Source organism: Chlorocebus sabaeus, chromosome 20 (assembly GCF_047675955.1).
Source record: "Chlorocebus sabaeus isolate Y175 chromosome 20, mChlSab1.0.hap1, whole genome shotgun sequence".
Taxonomy (NCBI): Eukaryota; Metazoa; Chordata; class Mammalia; order Primates; family Cercopithecidae; genus Chlorocebus; species Chlorocebus sabaeus.
In genome coordinates, this window is record NC_132923.1 from 101515297 (window position 1) to 101540098 (window position 24802).

At 48.5% G+C, this 24802-nt stretch overlaps 3 protein-coding genes across 7 annotated transcripts in view; 1 reads left to right on the plus strand and 2 right to left on the minus strand.

Annotated features, from left to right (window-relative positions):
• Positions 1–2696, minus strand: part of TFAP2E (transcription factor AP-2 epsilon) — a 30634-nt gene extending 27938 nt beyond the window's left edge. The window contains exon 1 of the mRNA XM_038004527.2: positions 2509–2696. Coding sequence (XP_037860455.1) covers positions 2509–2696 — 188 coding nt within the window. The remainder of the gene's footprint in view (positions 1–2508) is intronic.
• NCDN (neurochondrin) lies at positions 1757–10832 on the minus strand. Its single transcript, XM_007979446.3, has 8 exons — positions 10615–10832; positions 10276–10343; positions 9254–9394; positions 7197–8165; positions 5858–6099; positions 5066–5290; positions 4579–4721; positions 1757–3280 (listed from the first exon to the last, which is right to left on the minus strand). Exons 2-8 carry the CDS (start codon positions 10306–10308, stop codon positions 2844–2846), a joined length of 2190 nt encoding a protein of 729 aa, XP_007977637.1. The 5' UTR covers positions 10309–10343; positions 10615–10832; the 3' UTR covers positions 1757–2843.
• Positions 10833–10855: 23 nt separating this feature from the next.
• The window catches only part of KIAA0319L (KIAA0319 like), a 128952-nt gene continuing 115005 nt past the window's right edge, over positions 10856–24802 (plus strand). The window contains exons 1-2 of one of the 5 annotated variants that reach the window (XM_073007504.1): positions 10856–10948; positions 13974–14143. In XM_073007504.1, coding sequence (XP_072863605.1) covers positions 14002–14143 — 142 coding nt within the window. In that variant the 5' untranslated portion in view covers positions 10856–10948; positions 13974–14001. Of the gene's footprint in view, positions 10949–11082; positions 11289–13973; positions 14144–24802 lie in introns of those variants that run through there. The other 4 variants (XM_073007503.1, XM_007979453.3, XM_073007502.1 and 1 more) reach the window with 4 other exon arrangements.

Below are 24802 nucleotides of genomic sequence, written 5' to 3' on the forward strand. Positions count from 1 at the left end.
GATCTGGTCCATGCCTGCTGGTTCAACCTCATCTTCCACCACTCCACATTTCACACTCTATATACCGCGGAGTGAGACTACTCGTAGTTCTCAAGCTTGCATGCCTTCATACCTGCTGTTCCTTTTCGTGTCTGCCTGGCAAGCCCCTCCTCACCCTGAAGTCTCAGAGCACATAGTTACTGTAAGCTTTCCTGTAATTGTTTGGCCAGTCTGAGGGGCTCTCATGCTCCAGCCACACTGTGTTTGTACCTACATAGAACCTACATAGAAGCCACTGCTTACAATTTTTTTTTTTTTTTTTTTTTTTTTTTTTTTTTTTTTTTGAGACAGGATCTCACGCTATCTTCCAGGCTGGAATGCAGTAGTGTGATCATAGCTCACTATAACTTCAAACCCCTGGACTCGAGATCCTCTTGCCTCAGTCTCGGGAGTGGCAGGGACTATAGGCACAAGGCACCATGCCTAGCTAATTGTTTTTCTTTTGTAGAGATGGGGTCTCACTATGTTGCCCAGGCTGATCTTGAATTCCTGGGCTCAAGTGATCCTCCTACCTCAGACTCCCAAAGTATTGGGATTACAGGTGTTAGCCACCATACCCAGCCTCTATGTCTTTTTCATATTTACCCCAGAGAATACATGCTAAGAAGATGGCTTTCAGTACATCCAGTCAATAAATAAATATTCCTGTCTATGCAGAGCCAACCACAGGTGGACACATAGGCTATGCTCAGCACGTGCTTATAGGTTTGAGGGCCTAGGTGGAGGAGTTTGCAGGGGTTGTGGGTCTGGGGTCTGTCTGGCTCCAACCCCACAGCTTTAGCTCAGGACTGGTGAAGTACCCATAGTGGGTACCTGGCTCAGCTCCGGCTGAAGCTCACAGGCCCTCTGGCTTCTCATTTGGCACAGAGGATCAACAGCTGGTAACCCAAAAGCTACATTTGGCCTGCATGTTTTGTTGGGTCAGTAGTTATTTAATTAAAGATAGTTACTGACATTCAAAAGTTGGGTTTCACATAAAAATTAAGATTTCTGAGCCGGGTGCAGTGGCTCTCACTCGTAATCCCAGCACTTTGGGAGGCTGAGGCAGGTGGATCACAAGGTCAGGAGTTCAAAACCAGCCTGGCCAAGATGGTGAAGCCCCGTCTCTACTAAAAATACAAAAATTAGCTGGGCACAGTGGCAGCTGCCTGTAATTCCAGCTACTCGGGAGGCTGAGGCAGGAGAATTGCTTGAACCCAGGCGGCAGAGGGTGCAGTGAGCCAAGATCGTGTCACTGCACTTCAGCCTGGGAGACAGAGTGAGACACCATCTCAATTAAAAAAAAAAAGATTAGGATTTCTGATTTCTTTAAAAATGGGAGGATATGGCAGGGCCACTTGGCAGCAAGCCAGTGACATAGAGGGTGGTGCAGTGCTTCATCTGTACTTGAGAGCACCAGAGCCCCCACGAGGCCTGGCCACGTCAACATGAGTTTGGCAAACTGCTGTACAAGTGAAAGATGTGGGCTGGGGAGTTGGACGGCCTGTGTGGAGTCCTGGCTCTGGCACCGACTAGCAGCAACACCTTGAGCCAATCACTTACCCATGCCAAAGTTGCTCTGTCTGTAAAATCAGAACCCTTCAGAGGATTCTTGGAAGGGCTGAATGAGGTAAGACTCGTGATGTGTTTAGCAGGGTGTGTGTTCAGCACCTGGTAGCTGTGAACTGATGGAGCCTGGAAGGGAGAGGGCAGGTGCAGGGCAGACCACGCAGGAGGCTTCTCGTCACCAATGAACATTTATTGAGTGTCCACATGTGCACAGCTTTGAACTTGGCGATCACAGAACGCACTGGGGGAGGGAAGGGGGGAGGGAAGGAAGGGATCAAGTGTGTGTAGGGGGGTCCCCCTGGGTTCATAAGAAAGGTAGTCCCTGCTGGAGCCGCCAGTCGCGTCTCTGCAGAGAGGAGTCATAGCAGGGGTGGGAGTTAAAGCCAGGCACCACGGTGGCAGTGGGGTGCAATCACTGGGGAAACATGCGGATTCTGGGAAGTGTCCCTCCTGTTCCTGGCTCCAGCCAGGCGAGATGGCACGAGGGGGACAGGAATCAGATGCTCAGGTGTCAAAGCAGGGATAAGGACAGGCAAAATAAATAACCCCCCAACCCCCATCGTCACTCTGCTGCAACACGACACAAAGGTTTAAAGATCTGGGCCCAAGGACTCCTGGGTCCCTTCAAGCAAGCTCTGGTGGAAGGAGGTTTCCCCACCCCCCACCAGGCCTGTCTGCCCCAGGTTGCCCTAGAATGGGGGCAGTTCAGACCCTGGGTCACTGAAGTTGATAGGAAGAACTGCGATGTCAATGGCCTAAGCCTGCTGTCTGCCCAAAGGAGCTAAGGGCAAGAGCCAAAGGGCCAATTTAAAGGACGTGGACCTGGGGGGCCAGAGGAGGCACCACAGCCGAGGGGAGCCCACGCCCTGGCCGGCAGGGCACATGGGCTGAGGCAGTCTGCTCCTGCCAGCCCTGTCCTACCCTGGAGCCTCCCTCCCGCAGGGGAGCCAGACATCGGGCACAATGACACCTAGTGCCCCCTCCCTGGGGGCTGCTCCAACCTTCCCCGGCCTGGCGGGGACAACCACGTTGATTTCCAAGCCGATCCCTGCCCCCATGGGGGCCTGAGGGGCGGAACGCAGTTCCTTACACTTGAGGGTGGGCACCATGCCCTTGCCCTCAGAAAAGCCAGAAAGCTGGGGTGTTTTAGGGGGGAAGTCTGGGGAGGGGGGGGCCAGTTTGGGGGCTTCAGGGAAGATGCCTCCTCCCTCCTTCCCTCGCTGCCCAACCCCGGGTCTGTCCCCGGTGGACACCCCTCAGGGCTCTGATAGGCACTGCTCCAAGGCGGCCATGCGGTAGTGGCTGGCCGTCTCCTCACCCGCCTGCAGCCTCATGGCCTCCCGGCACAGCCGGTTGGCCCGCGCCAACTCCACCAGGACACCCTGATAGGCGGCCACCATCTCGGGCTTGACAGAGTTGGGGCTGACACTGCCTAGCAGCTGGAGCAGCTCCTGGGGCCAGCGGGAGCGCAGGGCAGCAGGGGCCAGCCAGGGCAGCAGCGGCACACAGCCGGTGAAGGCCTGCATGCCCAGGAACCAGAGCTCCTGCAGGTCAGCCCAGATGCCCTCATACTCAGGGGACAGGGCTAGCACTGCCTGGTCTGAGCCCGGGGTGGCCCGCGCCACGTGGGACTGCGATAGGAAGAGGATGGCAGCTGCGAAGAACCCTCGGGATGCTGGTGTTCCCTGAAGAGCTGCAAGGTACAGAGGGAGCGGGGCGTGAATCGGACAGGCCAGCTGCTGTGCCAGACCCTTCCCTAGCCCTCTGTGTAGACACATACATGAGCCAGGGCACAGCCTGGAATCAGACTGCCTGCGTTCAAACCCTGCCTTAGATGCTCACTGTGTGACCTTGGGTAATTAACCTTTCTGGGTCTCTTGTAACATGGGCCAATAGTGCTCGTCTTAGAAATTTGTTGTGAGAATTAAATGTGATCATGTTGGTACACTCAACCACCAAGACCTCTACTGGCACAGGAGGTGGGGGTGAGCCACAGGGTCAGATGGGAGAGAGAGCCCCTCAGGGATCTGGACACAGAGCTCAGACTTAGGTTAAGGGGGTTGCACCAGTTTGATCCTTGGGCCAGAAGAGGGCGCCATAAAGGAACATGAGCAAGTGACCCTGCTTTGCTTACGGGCTGTTCAGGGGGTGACCCTCACACTGCAGGTGCTCTCCAGGAAGCTGTCAGCCTAACCTGGTGGTATCTGAGGGTGAGCCAGAACTGGGACCATGAAATTAGGGGCTGTGGAGAGGCAGGCTGGGACTGAGAGTGCAGAGTGGGCTCCTGGTGTACAGGGATGTGCGCCCCTTCCCATGGCTGGGTACCCTGCTGGGATCCCCACCAAAGGAACACAGAGGCAGTGGAGGGTATGGGCACGTTACACCCTGTTCCCAGGCATCTGCTCAGCTCCTCCAACCTGACAGATGGGGCACAGGGAACAGGCAGGGACAGAGGGACCCAAGCAGACACCCACAGCCAAAGTGGGAGACACAGAGGGCTGTCGGGGGCTGGAGGGGACGTCCCTCCCCCTGCAAACAGCCAGAGTGAGGCAGAGCTAGGGAGAAGGTGTGCATAGAAGGACACCAAGTGCTGACGCCTGTCACTGACGGGGGTGAGGTGCCGAGCAGAGCAGAGAAAAACATCAATGGAAGGAAGTCAGGTTTCTGACTCAAGGCCTGGGTGGGGGCGGCTCCACCTTAAAAACACTGGATTCAGATTCCTCTGGCTGCCAGGGATTCCAGGTGCCTATGCCTGTGCCTGTGAGCAGGTCTGTACTTAACACCCACCAGACCTTGCCTTAAAAGTCTTCAGAAGAAAGAGAATGTTAGCATTTTGGGAAGAACGGTGGGGGTGGGGGATGGAGATACACTGCAAAGATTTCCTCTTGCTTAGAGAATTCTGCAAAACCATCTTCTGAAAATGATGACTTTTGCCCCAAACACAGGAGGTCCACCCAGGTATTCCATTAGGACTGGATCCCCAGTTCTTACCTGGAGAGGTGCTAAGAAGCCGGGCCATGAGAAGCCCCAGGGTGGCCACGTTAGCAGCCAGAAGCAGCCTTCCCTGTTGCTGCACTAGTGCCGGTAGCGATGTCATCAGGGTGTTCATAAGAGATGTGAAGCAGGCATCACGCCTGGAAAAGCAAGCGGGGAAGGATGGAGGTAGGTGGGGGTCTAGTACAGCCAAATCAAGCCCTTGGCAAGAAATTAGGCAGCAGGGTGAAGAATTAACTTTGGGCCCCAAACATAGCATCTGGGGGCAGAGACTGGAGCAGGCAGACATGCTGAGATAGTACCTGGGGGTTCCAGATATGCCGAATCCTTGTGCGGGGCTGGCTATGCCTACTCTGAGACCCCCATTCTAGCACTAACAAATCCATGGGCATGGGGGGCAAAGTAGGAGACTGAGAATTGAGTCAATTGGGCAGCCCCCTTTGCCTCCTCCGGCCTCCTCCCCCACCTCTCCCGAGCCCCTCACTTGATCAGCCCCGGTGCGGTGACCACGAGGTTGAGGAAGATGTGGCAGCAGGTCTGCAGGCCAATCTCCACGCTGTCGGGCAGCACTGAGGTGTCGTGGCCAGGGGATGTGAGCTCCCACTGCTGCAGGAAATACTTGCACAGAAGCGAGGGGGCACCTTCCTTGATCAGGATCTCCCGGGGCCCATCTTCGACGGTCAGGTGGCACCAGCCAGGCAGGAGGAGCCTGGGGATGTGGAAGGGACAGATGTGTGTGGGGTTGGGAGAGGTAAAGGCACATAGATTCCCTTTTTAGGGCACCTTGCCTAAGAGAAATGGAAGTAGGGGAGAAAGACACATCCTCGCAGGTACCACAGAAAATGCAAAAGCTTCAGAGTCGCACAACCCAGGACCGAACTTGGGCTCTGCCACAAAGTGTGACTATGGGAAAGTGACTTTAATCTCTATGAGCCTCAGTTTCCTAATCTTTCATATGTGAACGAGACTTCTGTTAGATTTACCACGTGGACCAAATGAGATCATTTTGGTAAAGGGTATAGCAAAATACCTGGCTCGTAGTAGGTGCTCAATAAGTATAAGTTCTCTTTTAACTGAGAAATCTGGGGTTGGCAAGTGACACCTGGCAGCCGAGGAGTCCTGTGGGAACAAGCCCCCCAAAACAGAAATAACCCTAAGGGAAATCTCATGGCCCAATCAGGAAGCCTGGCACAACTCAGCTTGTGGGGAGGGGTGTCCTTGTATTATGCTTTTCTGTAGAATGATCTAGCTGGACAGACTGTAACTACAGACTCACCGGAGAGCGTCTCCTGGCCAGGTGGGCCCTGGGGTGGTGGGGGAGATGGCCAGGTTGGCCACCTGCTGGGAAAGGTCATTGGCCTCCTCGGCCTCCTCGTAGAGGGTCTTGGCATAGCGGACGAGGAAGGGCAGCAGCTGGCACACCTCCTTACGCAAGGATGAGGTCTCCTCGGCCAGCCAGGCACCCAGGATCCGCACCGAGGCAAACACAAAGGGCTCCTTCTGCTTCTCTGACCCCACCTGTTGCCACAGGACCCCCTTGAGATGGAGCAGGACCAGAGACCCTCCCTGCCTTGCCAGAGGCCAGCCAGCTAGAAATAATACAATTGGAAGGGAATTCTGGCCTGTGAGCCTTTCAAGGGCAGGCCCCAACCCTTATTCTGTCCCATGAATCCAGCACCTAGCATGTGGTAGGGACACACACGAGGGCCTGGCACAGAGTGAGCCAGGCCCTCCACGCACGTCTGCTGAGTGAACTGGGCCCGAGTGAATTGAGTGACATGCCCCCGTACTCACTGAGGCTCCAGTCACATCTCCCTATCTCCCTACCTCTGAAGTGTCTCAAGGCTAGAAGGAAATTCACAGGTCAAAAGCTAAGTTAAACGCCCTTTACAGCAGCTCTGACGTACAGCGGGAGGGCAGGTTCCTGGCTACCATGTAACTGCTCCCAATGGTGGGAATGAGGGGATGCTCTCTTTTGGGCTAAGTCAGAAAAAAGACATGAGCTTAGTGTGGTGCATGGAGTATATGGCTGGTGAGCTCGGTGGCTGGAGCAGGCCACTGAAGATACCAGAGTCATGAGTGAATCCCTGTGGGACAGGACAGCTGGCCTCTGAGGCAGGAAGGCAGGAGGGGACGCAGGGGAGGCAGGCGAACTGACCTAGCCGGACCTCTGCAGAGGCCAGGAACCAGGCAGCCCTGCGTCTCTTCCCTGCACCACTAGAAGTCCGGGTGTGTGCGTGTACAGAACAATGCTACGGAGTGAGCAGAACAGACTGCTTCAATCTTGTGTGCATGTGTTGGGGAGAGGTGTGTGGCGTGTAGTGTGTGTGTATCGGGGGGAGCGTTTGAGTGGGAGGTTACTGTGTTGTGTGTGTGTGCGTGTGTGTGTGTACTGTGATGTGAGTGCACATATGGTGTGTGGTATGGTGCTTGTGTAGAAGGAGGGAGAGAGGGAGGTTGGGCCGCACGCTACTCCCTGGAGTGCTGGCTACAGGATCAGCTTGTGTGGACATGCAGCTTCGCTGTCTCCCCATTATTCTCCTCCCCCTTGCCTCCCAGCTCCAGCACTGGCTCCCCCCACACTGGGCCCCCTCTGTGGGTCACCGCACCCTCACCTGCAGCAGGTAGTGGATAACAGCCCCTATGGCCTCCTTCATGACGCTCACGAGCTGCACCTTCTGTGGCTCCTTAAGCAGTGACTGCTCACAGCGAGTGCATTCCTGGATCCCCAACTCCATGAGGGCATAGCAGGCGGTCACCACATCCTCTTTCACCTCCGTGCCCGTCTCCTCCAGTGCCAGCCGCACTTCCACGCACGCCAGATTCACCAGCAGGGCCAGGAACTTGCTCCCGGAGCTGCCCGCCGGGATCCAGTCGGAGCCGCAGGCGTGTGCCAGGCGGGCGGCCAGCTTCAGTGCAGGGTTGCGCTGCCAGGAGCTTAGCTTGCTTCCCAGGATGCGTGCCAGCCCGGCCTGCAGATCCCGGTAGCATTCAGGGGGCACGGTCGTCGGGGGCAAAAAGAGGGGCAGCAGCTGGCAGAGCTCAAACTTGCTGGCATCCTCAGCTTTCTGGAAATCCTCACTGAGGCCCCGCAACACGGCCAGCAGATCGGGCTCCGCCTCCTTCCAGCACTGTGTCTCGGCAGCAGCCAGCAGCCCCACCAGGAGTGCCAGGGCCTGGTCAAAGCCATAGCCATGCCCCAGGTATGCCTGGCATAGGGCAGACACGGTGCCACCAGCAATGAGGTGCCGAGGCCCTCTGGGGGTGCCTGCTACAGCCGTCAGGCACTGGTAGGTGTCATCAATCATGGAGCGGCGGGCAGCATCGTCCGGGTCCCCCCGGGCTGTGAGGAAGGTGCTAAGAATGGGAATCTTGTTCAGGACTTGGGGATGGGCGGCCAGTTCGGGGTCACTGCAGAAGCAGGCCAGCAGGGCCACGCCCAAAGCCCGCAGAACATGGTCAGGGCAGCCATCCGGCGCCTCCTTGGTGGTCAGGAGACGATTGGGGAAGGTGAAGCCGACAGCATCGAAGATCCGCCGCCGAGTTTTGGCATCTATGTCACCTGCTTTGACTGCCTTGGTCACCTATAGGGGGTATGTGCTATCATCAGGATAAAAGGAAGAAGTGGCAAAGATGGTCCCTCCCCTGCACCCCGGGGCACTGAGGACTAACAGGATGAGGTTATGCAACAGGACTCATCTGGAGTCATTTCATCCAGCTCCTTCTTTCTCCTTTGAGGCAGATAAATACGACCTCTGGGATCCCTCTCATCTGTGACTGTCCCATGGAAGTGAGGTCTAGTCTTCCTCAACCATTCATTTGAGCATTTCAACACCTGGCCAGTTGAGAAGTTCTTCCTGATGTCTAAATGCCCACAACCTGGGGTAGAAGGGGCTTAGAACTCAGTGTTTAAGATCCCCCAAGGATTTAGGGTCCTTCCTTAATTGCTCCCTCCAGAGAAGTCCCTGATCCATTTCTGCCACCTTCTCCGGGGAAATGGCTCCTGTGTCTCGCCGTTCCGCCTGTCAAAACATTTCCCCTTACATTTCACCTAAACACCTCCTCTGCTGCAGTGTGAGCCCTTGACTCCAGAGCCTTCTCCTTGTTGCCATGGCAAACAAGCAGCGGCTGTACTCCCTCCTCCCTTCACCCCCCACACACAACCCCCCCTTCCTAGCACTGCAGCTTCTGCTCTGCTGTCCCCAGCTTGGGTTCCTCCAAAAAGGCTAAGCCCCGAACTAGCTCCCATTCCTTAACCTACCTACTGCCATCCTGGCCATCCCCTAGGACCCCTCCCCAGACACTTCCAGCCCTGCTACTCTCTCCAGGCCCAGAACAACCATCCCCAGCCCTCAAGTACTCTGCACTAGTTACTACCTGCTGCTGTTACCCTATGAGTCAGCTCCCATCTGCTCTGGGACGCCCCAGAAAACAGACCCAGGCAGCCTCCTCCAAGGCCCCTAGTGCCACAGCCTTATTCAGTCCCATTCTCCCCTTTGCCCCCATTCTCAGGGGGAGCAAGAAAGAGCACAAAGGTAGGGGTCTTGGGCCTTTTTGGTGCCTCCAGGGTTGCTAGCACTACATACATATCCTTGGGGACTCACTGACCCCATTCCTTGGGGGCCCAACCACCCAACCCTTCCCACCTCCCAATTTTCAGCCAGTTCCTTACTAGCAGCAGGGCTGCAAACTGCTCGCTGTCATTCTTGGCCTCACGGAGGGCTCCCAGGTAGCGCTCCAGGGTGGGGTTTCGGCCCTCTGCCTGGTTCAGAGCTGGCTCGCAATCCGAGGCCATGATGCCCGCCTTGCCCAACTGTGAACACAAGAGGGACTGAGCATCCCTCTGCAGAGGAGGGACGGGGGTGGGGTGGGGGTGAGAGTGGAGGATGGAGGGAGGGAGGGATTAGCACAGAGGGAGGGGAGGAGAGGATCTGGAGGGATGGGCTCCTCAGGACTGACCTCCCCTGGGGAAGCCCCTTTAAGGGGCTGGATCTGCAAACCCTTAGGGATAAAGAAGGGACCCTGGTCCAAGGTCACCTCCAGAAAGCGGGAAAGAAGGACCATGCATGCTGCTGCTCAGCTGGACAGCTCTCCTCACCAGTCTCCTGGGGGTGGGCGGGGGCTGGCCCCACTGCTTAGCTGTCCCCCTGGCACCAGAGGCTGGGTTTTATCTCCCTCCACGGGGACACAGAGGGAGTGAGTGGTGAGGACAGACAGGGAGGAATGGAGACATACATGGTTGAAGTTCGATTATCCGGACTCAGGCTGACATGGGAGAAAAGGATACCCTAGGCTTCCTTTCCCCTCCCTTCTTCAGAGGCAGAGATATGCTTCAGAAGTGAGAATACAAGGTGTTCACCAGGAAAGGCTTGGAGGCCCCTCTGGGGACCCCACCCCTCCAGCCAGGGCTCTCAGTCGCCCCCGCAGGCTCCTTGCCTCCTCTCCTTTCCCTCCCTCGGGTAGAGGCTGCAGCAGCAGCGGCAGCAGCGGCAGCAGCAGAATTAACCCCTTGCGCTCCCTCTTCTCGCCCTCCCCGTCCCGCTACCAGCCTGTGGATGCCGGCAGGGGCTGGAGAAGCAAGAGGGGGTCCCGGATAGTTCCCAGGACAACGGAGAATCCAAAAGCCGGATAATCGAAGCGGGGCTGCTGAGATGGGGAGATGAGAAAGGGAGCAGGGTTCCTGGCGGTCACCACCTGTCCCGCCGCAGCCAGGTCACAACACGACATTGATGAAGTCACGACAGGGCGGCGATGAGATCACACTTCACGATGGCGCGGTGATGTCACGGAGAGATCACGTCAAAATCACGACATGGGAGACAGCCCCCAAAGATGACAGGGCAAATTAAAAAAAAAGAGATATATATTGAAAAGGGCTGTGACAAAATGGAGTCTCGACAGAGCACGATGGTGTCGCGATATGGCGCGATGGAGTCGCGATAGGGTCCCCGGGGTGTGTCGGCATCGATCAGCGCCGGCTCGGAGAGGCCCCGGCTGGGATGCAGGGGAGGGCCCGAAGGGGGCTGAGCTCACCAGGCTGCGGCCCCGAGCGGCGAAGTCTTCTCCCAGCGCGATGCTCCGGGAGCTTCGGGCCGCTGCTCACGCCGCGTTGCCCACTCCTGGCTCCAGGCTGCTGCAGCTCCACCCCCACCCCCGCACCGCTCTCGACCAATCCGCGGCTGCTTCACTCCGTGCTCTGGCCAATGGCAAGTCAGGGCGCTAAACCGTAGGGGGTGCCGCCGTTGCCGCCATCTTGCTTGTGGGTATTGCCCGAGTCTGGGGCCTGGGGCTCGCGCGAAGGAGGCAAGGTGCAGACTGCCTCTGGAAAGCTGGCGGCGAGAGACTGGGGGCCCCGATTCCTTCGCTTGTGCGTAGTTTTACCCGCCCAGCACTGCCCTTCCTCCCCCTTGGGCTCGCGGCCGGCATTGCGCTTCCCGGGGGAGGGGCGGGAGGGCTTGGTTAGCATGGAGAGTGTGTTTCCGGGTCAGTCCCGGGGAGGTGGGAGGAGGCGGCGTTTCCGGCCGCCGTCGCTGTCCAGGGAGGCTGAGGCGAGAGGTAGCTGTCCGGGTGGGGAGCCCGCACTACCTTCTTCCTCTTCCTCCTCCTCCGGGTGAGGGGAGCGAAGGTTGGGGTTCCCCGAGCCCATGGACCAGGAGGAGGCGGAGGCCACCGAGAGCCGGGGCCGCGCTATGTGGCCCTGAGCCCCGGTAGGTGGCCGGGGGCGGCTGGCTGCCAAGCCGAGGACCATGGGCTCAGGGGAGGGGCAAGCGGGACGGGCGATGCCAGCGGGTGCGCTGGCCGGATGTTGGGTCCGGAGGTGGCGCCCCTGGCTCGGCCAGGGCAGCCTGCTGCTTCTGGCCTTGCAGGTGCGCAGCTTGGGTCCCAGGCTGAACCCCGCCTCTCTCGGGCCCGGGCCTAGTCATGCAGCTCCCTCTATCCCCTGACAGCCAGGCAGACAGCCAGGGTTCGGGACGCTGCCGTCCTTCTTCCACCTTCGACCTCTGCAGCCTAGCCTTTAGTTGCTGTCTCTGATGTTTGGTCTCCCCACAGAGATAGAAAGTTGATGCAGAATAAAGAGGGGACGGGGTTGAGCACGATGTGTCCATTATAATATGAAACCTGCCTCATCCAGGATTTTGAAAATTATGCCCTACAGAGGGTCCTGTAGTGGCTGCAGTGAGCACAAAGGTGAAATGAAGGAAGTCAAAATTGATAACCTCTGGCAGGATTCCAGGAACGCTTTGGCTTCTGGTCTCATAGTGGTTGTGTCCAACTGACAGTAGTTGCAGTTAGTGAAGAACATCAGCTGACTCTCCTTGTGCTTTCTTCTGTGATTAACAGACTGAAAACTAGGAACAAATTGGAAAGACGACCTCCCAGAACAATCTGTTCATTTTTCCAGCTATTTGGAAAACAATGTCTGCAAATATAAGCAAAGCTATTCATGGCAGCCTGTGCTGTAACTTTCCCAAATATCTGAGACTTTTTAAAAAAGAGCTTTATTCTCGATTACTCATACCAACTGAATAGGCTGTTTCAGACGTGCTCCGTCGTTGTTCAAACATATCTTATCGCTGTGTACATAAATGGAGTTCCACGTATGTAGTTGACAGACTGAACTATGATACGTCCCCCATCAACCTGAAGTATTAAGTAAACATTACCCCCTGCTCTGTCTGAACAGCTGCTGCAACAGAGAGTGCTTTTATTTTGGGTGTACTTGTAACGCCCTAAATGCCAGAACTATTGTGAGCTTTTCTAGATTTTCATTTGTCAAGTATTGTGGGGGTGTGTGTTCTCTCCCTGGGTTGTTACCCTTTGATTCAATAACAAACAATTTGGATCTTGTTGACGTGTTGTTGTTCTTGCCTTTGGTCAGCAAGCCTTTAACTGGACCCTAGCAGTGATTTGTGCTCTTAGGCAATTACAGGTTTCAGAGGAATGACTGGTTGGGAGTTCAAATGAAATTAACTCTGCCTTTCTCTTATGCAGGATTTGTTAGACTTTGCACTTCTAATCAGCTTGTTAGTCCAATGGTGTTTATTACTCCATTTTTCAAAAGCTATTCATTTCTTTTCTGCTTCTCCCACCTACCTGTCAGGCTATTGATGACAGCTCTTGAGTCACCTTGAGTTTTACATCCTTTTGTGGTAGGCAGAAATGTGTTGGGTAAGATTCATACACACACATACACACACACATGCATACTCACTCGTTCCGTCTTGGGAAACTAGAGAAGTTGCTGGATGTACTTTCTAACTTAGGCTCCATTTCATAATCTCTTGAACATGTCTCTGGCCCACACACCTCCTTTCTGCCCCCTGCTCCCTGAAATACAACTACAAAACAACTAGAAATAGGAATGGATGGAAGTGAATGAGAACGATGAAGTCCTTCAGATGCGTGTGGTTCTGCGAAAGCCTTTTCTTGGGTGGGCTGCACCTTAGTTTTGCAGCTGTGTGTATGTCTGTGTCTGTTTCCTCATATTAGTCAGCATTGGTATCCAGCCCAGGCAGTGCTGATGATCTCCATGTATACTGGCCATGGATAGGAATTAGGGGTTGCCAGCCTGTCATTCGCTGGATGTAGATGACAGGTACATAGTTGGACAGAAGTTTTTGAATTGCTTCTTCAGAACTCAGTCAACCCTCATAATGTTGCCAGTGTTTACATACTAATTTAGACAACATAGCAAAGCTTTATAAGAGGGAAGAAATTTATGGTAAATGAGTTTTTCTGCTGGAAGAGACCTAAATCATCCAGCCCCTAGATTCTGGTGTAGCCAGCATAGTGCCTGACATAAATATTTGTTGAATGCAGGGATTGGGGTGGATAGCATTGAGGTGTAAATTGAATAGATTTTGATGATAATAGTGGTGGGCGGGGACAGTAGCAGACTGGAGAGTGCATGCCCTGCCTAAAGACATTTGCGTTCAGAAACTTTAAAAATACTGGGCCAGACATAACCCTCAGGTTCCTTTACCTCTGAGGGTGCAACCTCTTCTCCTCAAAAGTAAGAAAGTGTGTTTGGTCAAAGTCACAAAGCGGTCAGTAACAGAACTACAACTAAAACTCAGATCTTCTTGTCTGTGGGCTGTTGCTCTTTCCATTCTACCACATAGGTGATTTACTGTTAGATTAAAAAAAAAAAAAAGGAATATAAAGTTTCAATTTTCAGTGGATTCATTTCACATCCCTTGCTGTGTTGTTATCGTGCTAATTATAGGCTACCTCAAAGCCCAAGTTTAAAATTTATAGGCAGGGTTGAGCTGTTAAAGACAAACTTGAAAGTTTTCTTTCCCCTAATCTGTCACATTCTCTAGCATTCCACATTTCCAGGAATTAATTATTAATTACTTGGCATGTAATTTCTTCTCTTTCTGTCCTTCTAGTGTACTGGTTCTGCCTGTCTGGAAGGCCATGGAGAAGCGGCTGGGAGTCAAGCCAAATCCTGCTTCCTGGATTTTATCAGGATGTTATTGGCAGACATCTGCGAAGTGGTTGAGAAGCCTGTACCTGTTTTATACTTGCTTTTGCTTCAGTGTTCTGTGGTTGTCAACAGGTACCATTTTCTTTATAGATTTAAGATTTTTTTTTTTTTAAGAAAAGAGCACTTTGTGTGAGTCCCTCAGTTCATTGTAAGGACTATTAGGAGGCAGAAAAGCAATCTGCTAATTGACGGAAATGGTCATCCTTTTGGTGAATACTCAGTCTGTTGGGTTTATTTATTTGTTTTGTTTTGGAACCAGAATTTAAACTGGATTCTTTTTCATAAGGGAGAATTGGCACAACCGTTTTAAGACTTGATAAAAGTTTATTAAAAATAAAAAGGTTTCAAAGTTGGACAGATCTGGGCCCTGGAACTGGATATTTCCATGTAATGACTGTAAAACCTTGAGCAAATTACCTGTTATCTTTGAGGAAGGGTCATATCTACCTCATAGTTTGATTTGAGGGATAGTATAATTAAAGCACGTAGCACAGCACTCAGCATGGGTGCTTAGTCTTGCTATTGCCCAGGCTGGTCTTGAACTTCCTTTCCTTTCCTAAAGGAATCTACACTTACGGGAAAAATGCGTTCCTTACTTTTTCCATAGAAAGGGGCTGTGTTGATAGATTTCATAGACTATACTTTCCTCCTAGAGGTTATTTCACGAGGGTAAAGCCTCTTGCCAGGAATCAGTGCCAAGAAGACTAAATTTCAAAGGAGAAAGCTCTTTCTTTTCTTTTTCTTTTTCTTTTTCTTTCTCTTTCTCTTTCTCTTTCTCTTTCTCTTTCTCTTTTCTTTTCTTTTCTTTTCTTTTCTTTTCTTTTCTTTTCCCTTCCTTCCTTCCTTCCTTCCTTCCTTCCTTCCTTCCTTCCTTCCTTCCTTCCTTCCTTCCTTCCTTCCTTCCTTCTTTTGTTGATATTATTGCTTTCATAGTATGAGTGTGAGAAAACAGCAATTTGAGAAAGATTTCTGAGTATGCTGCCATTATGGCCAGTGACCAAAAACCTTCTGCTGTAGTGACCACCGTCTGGGATAACTAATCAGCCTTTTCCCCTTATAATTACAAAGATTTCTGTTGCTTTCCTAAGGGAGTTGGTGGTCATGATTTTGAAACCGTAGTAATTATTGTATTTAGCAATTTCAGGAACATTAGCTTTGGGGTTTTTGTTGTCTTGCAGTGGTGGTTGTTGATTACATAATTATAGCAGTGGAAGTTGCACTTGACAGAAAGCTGATTTACAGGTTTTTTTTTTTTTTTTTTTTTAACCCCAGATGATGCTTTGCTGGGACAGCTGACTATTTCAGGTCAACATTTTATATAAGATCGATAGAATTAAATAAGGAATTGATTTGCACCATCAGAGTAGGGAAAAAATCACTTTTTTTTAAAAAAAGAGATGGCTTCTTGTTGCCCAGGCTGGAGTACAATGGTGCGACCATAGCTGCCTGCAGCCTCAAACTCCTGGGCTCAAGCTGTCCTCTTGCCTCAGCCTCCAGGCATGAGCTAGTATGCCTGGCAAATTTATTTTTATTTTTATTTTTGAGACAGTGTCACTCCATCACCTAGGCTGGAGTGCAGTGGCATAATCTCGGCTCACTGCAAACTCTGCCTCCCGGGTTCAAGCAATTCTCCTGCCTCAGCCTCCTGAGTAGCTGGAATTACAGGCACACACCACCACACCCGGCTAATTTTTATATTTTATAATTTTTATATTTTAGTAGAGATAGGGTTTGCCACATTGGCCACGCTGGTCTCAAACTCCTGACCTCAAGTGATCTGCATGCCTCAGCTTCCCAAAGTGCTGAGATTACAAGCGTGAGCCTCTGCACCCATCTGCCTGGCTAATATTTACATTTTTTTTAGAGATGGGGTCTTGCTATTTTTGCCCAGGTTGGTCTCGAACTCCTGGCTTCAGTCGATCCTCCAACCTTGGCCTCCTGAATAGCTGGGATTGCAGGCACCAACCACTATGCCTGGTGTAAATTTACATTTTTTGAAGCACACCTACCACATACCAGACTCCTAATTATAAACATTACATACCTTATCTCATTTAATCTTCATGATAACCATAAAACAGATAGTTTTCTTCTCATTTTATAGATAAGGAAATTGAGGCCTAGAGAGGCAAAATGACTTGACCAAGGTTACATAGCAAGAACATGATGGAGCTAGGATTCTAAACCCAGGTTTGTCCACTGTAGAGCTCATACTCTTTCTCTTCTGGTACTCTGCCTTCCGACCACAGGTGATGTTTTGGAGGAGGACCAAAGACTTTTTTTTTTTTTTTGAAACGGAGTCTTACTCTGCTGCCAGGCTGGAGTATAGTGGCGCTATCTCTGCTCACTGCAACCTCTACTTCCCGGGTTCAAGTGATTCTCCTGCCTCAGCCTCCCGTGTAGCTGGGACTACAGGTGCCTGCCACCACACCCAGCTAACTTTTGTATCTTTAGTAGAGACGGGGTTTCACCATGTTGGCCAGGATGGTCTCCATCTTTTGACCTCATGATCTGCCCTCCTCAGCCTCCCAAAGTGCTGGGATTACAGGCATGAGCCACCACACCTGGGAGCAATTTTTTTTTTTTTTTTACCCAGTACCATGGTAAGCAGCTTGTTATTTGAGAGATTCAAAGTACAGAGGATGAAGAAGCAATTCCAAGTCTTTCTGTGCTTTCCAATCTAGCACTTGCTTAAACACAGCATTGTAGGCTCATTGTACAAGTCTTTAGTAACCTTGAGTTTAGGAGTAGTTCTTGGGGGGATTAGGTTATGCCAGATCTATTTTAGAAAAATTTGGAGCTTTTACCATGGAAATTAAAAGATCAAGAGCCATGTATGTTCAAATGTATGTTCAAATTGAGGGAACATGCAAGCAACATGTGACAGACATATTTGTTATATACTTTGATTTAATTGGAGCTCCTTCCCATTTTTTTTTTAAAGAAATATCCTAATAGAAAAAATAAATAGGGCTGGGCATGTTGGCTCATGCCTGTAATCCCAGCACCTTGGGAGGCTGAGGTGGGTGGATCACCTGAGGTTAGGAGTTCAAGACCAGCCTGACCAACATGGTGAAACCCTGTCTCTACTAAAAACACAAAAAATTAGCCAGGCGTGATGGTGTGCACATGTAATCCTAGCTACTCAGGAGGCTGAGGCAGGAGAATTGCTAGAACCCAGGAGGTGGAGGTTGCAATGAGCCATAACCGCACCACAGCACTCCAGCCTGGCCAACAGAGCAAGACTCCATCTAAAGAAAAAAAATAAAAGGCATAAACAGAGTGCCATAAATAAGAAATTAAAATGAGCGTATTTAAAATGTTCATTCTCATTACCAATCAAAACTACAGATTAAAATGAAATATCCTTTTAAATCTGTCATATTGATGAAGATTAAAGTAAAAATATCTAGTGCTGCCAAGGGGTGATGTGGTTGTCCTCATATAGTGCTGACGAGTTTGAACAGAGAACTTCTTGGCATAAATATCAAGAGCCCTAAAAGAAATTCATATTTTTGACTCAATTCTTCATTTAAGAATTTATCTGAAGGATACATTTAGATAGTTGTGAATGAAAGCGCTCATCAACACTCATTTATTCTGTGCTGCAAAATATTGCTAAAACCTGCTTGATTATAGGAGAGTGGTGGAATCTTTGCATCTCCACATGGTGGGATATTATCGAGTCTTAAAATTCATATTTTAAAAGAAAAGCTGGTGTGGTGGCACACGTCTCTAGTCCCAGCTACTCAGGGGGCCAAGATGGGAGGATTGCTTCAGCCTAAGAGTTTGAGACCAATCGGCAACATAGTGAGGCCCTGTCTCTTTAGAATTAAAAAATGTTTAATAATTGTAAAAGAAAAAAGTACACGGGAAAATGATCCTAATATTAAATGATAAAATCAAGTTATGCAACTACATATTCAACATGATGTCAATTTTGTGAAAAGAAGAAAAAGTTATGTAATAGAAAACAGTCTGAAACAAGATGTACAACTAAATATTTATGTATTTTTTTGACTAGAGGAATTATTATCTCTTTATATTTTTCTGTGTTTTCCAGGCCTTTCTTTGGTATACTTGTATACCTTTTTATATAAGGGGGAAAACAACCTTGAAAAAGCAACAACAAAATAATAACAGCAAAAACCTATCCATGGGAGCCTGAGTCAGTATTTCTCTACTCATGAGTTTACTCAGTGTTTACCTGAGTGTTTACTTTTTTTCCAGATAAAATACATTCTTGATTCCTGCTGTTATTTAGCTCATGGATTATTTCTGAAAAACTAACCAAATTAAGGCAGCTCTGCAGTTATCCTTCACTCCCGTTTCCCACTTAGGAGTTTGCTCCATCTTTGGTAGAGCCCCAGGCAACGGGTTTTTTTTTGTTGTTTTGTTTTTTTTTGGGACAGAGTCTCGCTCTGTCACCCAGGCTGGAGTGCAGTGGCCGGATCTCAGCTCACTGCAAGCTCCGCCTCCTGGGTTTAGGCCATTCTCCTGCCTCAGCCTCCCGAGTAGCTGGGACTACAGGTGCCTGCCAACTCGCCCGGCTAGTTTTTTGTTTTTTTTTTTGTTTTTTTGAGACGGAGTCTCGCTCTGTCGCCCAGGCTGGAGTGCAGTGGCCGGATCTCAGCTCACTGCAAGCTCCGCCTCCCGGGTTCACGCCATTCTCCTGCCTCAGCCTCCCGAGTAGCTGGGACTATAGGTGCCCGCCACCTCGCCCGGCTAGATTTTTTTGTATTTTTTTAGTAGAGACGGGGTTTCACCGTGTTGGTCAGGATGGTCTTGATCTCCTGACCTCGTGATCCACCCGTCTCGGCCTCCCAAAGTGCTGGGATTGCAGGCTTGAGCCACCGCGCCCGGCCCCCTACAACTGTTGACTTATACATGGTGAGCTTTTGTATTTCCACTTTTGGGTTCAGTGCTGAGGCCCTACTGTTAGAAAACATTGATTATTGAAGGCATCAATTACAATTTGATAAAAGATGGTCTATCTGTGTTTTCCTTGTGTGCCATTGAATGGCTATTTTTCTGTTTAATTTTATTGTTAAGTGGCTTGAAAAATAGCATTTTGGACCTGGGGATTCTCATCTGGAGACAAATAGGAAGTGATCTCAGGAGTCTGGAAATTCCTACAATAGATTGTCAGCTTCTTGAGAGCAGACATGTTGCCTCTTTTAGTTTTGCTGGGTATTCTTAGTGGGTACCAAGGGCTTGGCACATAGTAGATGCATAAAATATTTGTTGACTGAATAATAAATTACCAATAAGGGAATTGTTCCTTGAGAATTAAGCGTTAACAACAACACAATCAGAGCAGAGTTATGGAAAGGCACTTTAAGGAGACACAATAATTTGGGACCAATTTTGTTGGTCCCAGAGCACTTTAAGGAGACACTTTGGGACCAACAAAATTGACTAAAATCTTAACAAATATATTAACACATACAAAGAAAGAATGTATACATCTGAAGAGTTATGTGTGCGTGTTTGTGGGGGATGCAAGGACCTAATTGGCCCTAGAAATCTAAAACAAGGAGAATCACTGAAGTTAAGGTCCTTAGGCCCAAAGCTAACAACTGGCTATGAAAACTTGTACTGACATTTCCCTACCTCTGGGAAGGAGATTATACAGTTTAGTTAATATGTATTTTGAGTACAGAGAAACATTATTCAATTCAGAACCATTTTTTGAGAACTTACTAGGAGTCTGCTTCTAGGCTAGGCACCAGGGTAATAAAGATCAGTACAGTACAGTCCTTTCCCTGGAATAACTGCCAGTGGCAAGTGAAAAGGTAGAGGTCAGGTGCATTGGCTTATCCTAGCACTTTGAGAGGCTGAGGCAGGAGGATCACCTGAGGCCAGGAGTTCAAGACCAGCCTGGACAACATAGACCTCATCTCTACACAAATAAAAAATAAAAATTAGCCGGGTGTGGTGGTGGGCACCTGTAGTCCTAGCTACTCGAGAGGCTGAGATGAGAGGATCGTCTGAGCCCAGGAGTTCAAGACTGCAGTGAGCTATGATCATGTCACTGTAGTCCAGTGTGGGGACAGAGGGAGACCCTGTCTCTCACAAAAAAAAAAAGGATGCAACGCACAGAGTGCTACTGGAACTATAGGAGAAGCATTTAGCTTGGAGGCAAAGAGGGTGCTCTAAGGAGTTCTTTCTAGAGAAGCTGATGCCTGAACAGAGTTGTGAAGGTTGAATTTGAAGGATTCAAAGGGTATTCCCATGCAATGGGAATGCAAGAGCAAAGGCACAAAAGTGAAATAGCATGGTATATAGAAGAAACTCCACAAGCAATTTAGCACTACTAGAATATAAAGAGCAAAGCTGGTTTGGCAGCTCCAGAAGAGGTAGGTGGTGGCTAGGTCACATACGAGATCCTTTGTGACTTAGCATGAAGCTTCATGCTAAGAAGCTTCAGTTTTAATCTTTTTAGGTAGATGGTCTCTAATTTTTTTTCATGATGCACTTTAATCCATTGAAAAATTGAGAGTGTACCCCTGTATATATATTTATACATTAAAACATGTAATTTTGTACTAATAATGTCTTATGTATATGTAAGAGATGCCAAAAACAAAATTTTAAAGGGATTGACAGAAGCAAATATGAAGAAGTCTAATATTTTCTTTTCATGCCCCAGGGATTTGTCTTGTGCACCTCTTAAGGCAAACACTATAATACTTTAATACTAGTATTAAATATAAAACTGTATTAATACTGTATTAAATATACTATAATACTGGTAAATTTCTGGATAATTTTCGCAGTAGTGTAGAAGAATGATAATTGTCGAGATGCAGGTGAATGGAAAAGGGAGGGAGGTCAGGATTAGAGGTTAGGGTATCCGTTAGGATGTTAATCAAATAGTCCAGGAGAAAGTTGATGAGACTCTGTCTTCAAGGAACCTCTCAGTAATTTCACTCAATACAAACAAGTAGAGGTAGTCCTAAAGAGATGGGTAGAATTTAGGTGTTCTGTAGTAAAGAGATTAGAGGAATTTTTTTTTTTTTTCTTTTTTTTTGAGACAGAGTCACACTCTGTGGCCCAGGCTGGACTGCAGTGATACGATCTCAGCTCACTGCAACCTCAGCCTCCCAGGTTCAAGCAATTCTTGTGCCCCAGCCTTCCGAGTTGCTGGGACTACAGGGTTACACCACCACACCTGGCTAAGTTTTGTATTTTTAGTAGAGATGGGGTTTTGCCATGTTGGCCAGGCTGGTGTCAAACTCCTGGCCTTGAGCAATCTACCCACCTTGGCCTCCCAGAGTGCTGGGATTAAAGGTATGAGCCACTGCACCTGGCCAAGAAGTTTTTAAAAATTGAGATATAGCACTGTCTAATTCCAGAACCTTTTTCTCACCCCTAGAAGAAGCCCTGTACCCATTAGCAGTCACCCCCTATCCTCTCCTCCCCCAGCTGCTAGAAACCACAAATCTGCTTTCTGACTCTATGGATTTGCCTATTCTGGACATTTCATAAATGGAATCTTACAATACGTGGCCTTTTGCATCTGGTTTATTTCATTTAGCGTAATATTTCCAAGGTTCATCCATATCCTAGGAGGTATCAGTACTTGGTTTCTTTTTATGGCTGAATAATATTCTATTTTATGGATGTGCGACATTTTGTTTATCCATTCATCAGTTGATGGACATTGGGTTTTTTCTACTTTTTGGCTATTATGAACAATGTTGCTCTTAACATTTATGTATACATTTTTGTGTGAACATATGTTTTTAATTTTCTTGGGTATCTGTATAAATACATGTATTTATATATAAATAGTGCAATTGCTGGATCATGTATATATATGTATTACATATATATGCAGTTCCACTCCACTATATATGTACCAATTACACTATATTAAAATATATATTCTATATATACATTTATATAAAATAAATGTATATATAAATAGTGGAATTGCTGGATTATATATAATCATAAATATATAATATGTGTATATTATATATGTATATATTACATATAAATAGTGGAATTGCTGGATCATATATATTACATATGATCATATATATTACATATGTTACATATCGCATATATAACATATATACACATATCACACATGTATATTACATACATATCACATATATATCACATATATATGATCCAGCAATTCCACTATTTATATATGATATATATAATAATATATATATGATCCAGCAATTCCACTATTTATATATGTATATAATATAAAATTTCACATATATATTTATATATAGGAGTGGAATTGCTGGATGATATGGTAACTCTTGGTTTAACTTTTTTGAGAAACTGTTTTCTACAGCAGTGGCACCATTTTACATTTCCACCAGTAATGTATGGGGGTTCCAGTATCTCTGCATCCTTGCCAACACTTGTTATTGTTCATCTTTTTTATTATAGTAGAAAAGGTGTTGAAAGTTAGAAAAATCAAGGAAAGCTTCATGGAGGAAATGGAACTTGGCTTGGGCCTAATATATATTCAGTTTATAGATGGACAGACTGACACAGTAAGAGACAAGGACTAGGGAAACAACTAGAAGGGTATAGATTTCTTCATTATTTTGTTCATTTTAAAAATTACTTACCCAGTCAATAAATATTTATTGAGGCAGGCACTGTTCTTCGTGAAAGACTGCTGTCCAGTTCCCTGATTTGATCTTTGCAGTCGGTGAAGCTTTCTGAAAGAGTAGACCACATTTGCTGTTTCCATTCTCCCACCTTTGTCTTCTTTTGAATTCAGTAAGGTCTGGCTTCTGCCCAAACCTTGGCTTTTGCCAGGGTAACTATTGACCTTCCTAGTTGGACACCTTTACTTCTTACCTTACTTAACATCTCTGCTGCATTTGACACCTTTGATTACCTTCTTGAGACCATTTCCTCACTTGCCTTGAGTTATACCATGCTTTGTTTTGTCCTCCTCCTAGCCAATGCATGGCACTTTCTAATTATTTTTCCCCCACTGCCTTCTCTCCCTTACGTCTTTTGTTTGTCAGCATTCTGTTTCAACCCTTTTTTGTCCCACTTGTGCTCTCCCTGGGCAGTCTCATTCTTTTCCTCACTTGTAACCTATGTGCTCACTACTTCCAAATTTATAACTATTCCTGAGCTCCAGACCACTTAGCCATCTGTGTGTCGCACATCTCCAGCCACGATGTCTCACGGCTGCCTCTAACTTAGTATAGTGAAACTGAACCTGTGATCTTTTACCCCCCTTTCTTCTCCTTTATTCCCTATAACCATGAAAAGACCACCTCTAGCCATATTCTGAGGTAGAAATCCCTGAGTCGTTTTTTTTTTTTTTTTTTTTTCCAAGGCTGAGTCTTGCTCTGTTGCCCAGGCTGGAGCACAGTGGCATGATCTTGGCTTACTGCAACCTCTGCCTCTCAGGTTCAAGCGATTCTCCTGCCTCAACCTCCTGAGTAACTGGGATTACAGGCACCTGCCACCACGCCCGGCTAATTTTTGTATTTTTACTAAAGGCAGGGTTTCACCATGTTGGCCAGGCTGGTCTCAAACTCCTGATCTCAAATGATCCACCTGCCTCACCCTCCCAAAGTTCTGGGGTTACAGGTGTGAGCCACCGCGCCCGGTCACCTGAGTCATTCTCTGTTACTTTCTCTCCTTCACATGCATGTCACAGTTCATCTGACATTTCTATGTAGAAGGCTCCATTTCTCTGCATATGGTATTACCATTCTGCCTGATGTATTCCAATTCAGGTAAACATAAGCTCCTTTCTCATGCTTTCCCTGAGACCCCTGGTGTGGACTTCTGTAATGTTCTCATAATGTCTATGCATCTCTCTCTGATTATACCATGTTATACTCTGTGTGGCCTTAGGCTTTGTGAGGAGAGGTTCAGAGTAGGTTTTGCTCTAGAGTATAGTCCTTACTCCTAAGGTGAGGCCTTTCTGGTGTCTCTGCTGGTGTATGGCATTAATGTGATTACTTCAGTCTTCACTCTGGCAGGGCCAGAGTTCCAACATGCTCCTCTTGCCCCCCTAGAGGGCACTACTTGACCTCTAGTGAGTCTCCCTCTCAGCCCTGTAGCATCTACCATCTAATTAATAAACATCATGTGGTCTTGCCTCATGCCTTTATAGTCCAGCCACGGACTGGCAGGGGACCCTCCCACTGGACTTCTGGGGCCCCCTTTCTTCACAGCTCCTTCCTCTCAAATTCTCACTCCTCACCTTCTAGCCAAATTCACATGTCTGCTTCCTGGGCTCAGTGAGACCCATGTGTTCTGTTTGGGTTCCAGCTTCCTATGTCATGGTTGGGAAATTGTCCCTTAATATACAGCTGGGCAGTTATGGTTTCACTTCAGGTTTCCCTTCTCAGGATTGCAACCTTGCCCTGCCTGTTATTGCCTGACTAAAAACAGTTGGATTGTATCTTCTGTCCAGTTTTGTAGTTGTTTATGGCAGGACGGGGAGTCTGATATCAACTACTCCATTATGGCTTTGAGCAGAAGTCTGCTTTGATTAGTTGTTTATGTGTGTGTCTACTCCATGAAACTATTTTACTCATAGTTACATCTCTAGCATCTAGCACTATACCTGCTGTAGGTATATACATGTTATATACACCTTGGAATATACATGAATATACATGGAACATCATTCTTTCCTGCTCTGTTTTTCATCCTCAGCCTGTTAAGTGGGCACTTCACTCCCTAGGAGGGAACAAGTTTTGGGGAATAATTTTTGCTATA

Excerpts from the sequence above, each read along its gene's own strand:
- NCDN (XM_007979446.3), bottom strand. The coding sequence starts at position 10,308 with ATGTCGTGTTGTGACCTGGCTGCGGCGGGACAG. Across the intron at positions 8,166-9,253 it reads AGTTTGCAGCCCTGCTGCTA|GTGACCAAGGCAGTCAAAGC; the intron begins GTAAGGAACTGG and ends TACCCCCTATAG. Across the intron at positions 5,291-5,857 it reads TGGCCAGGAGACGCTCTCCG|GCTCCTCCTGCCTGGCTGGT; the intron begins GTGAGTCTGTAG and ends CCACATCCCCAG.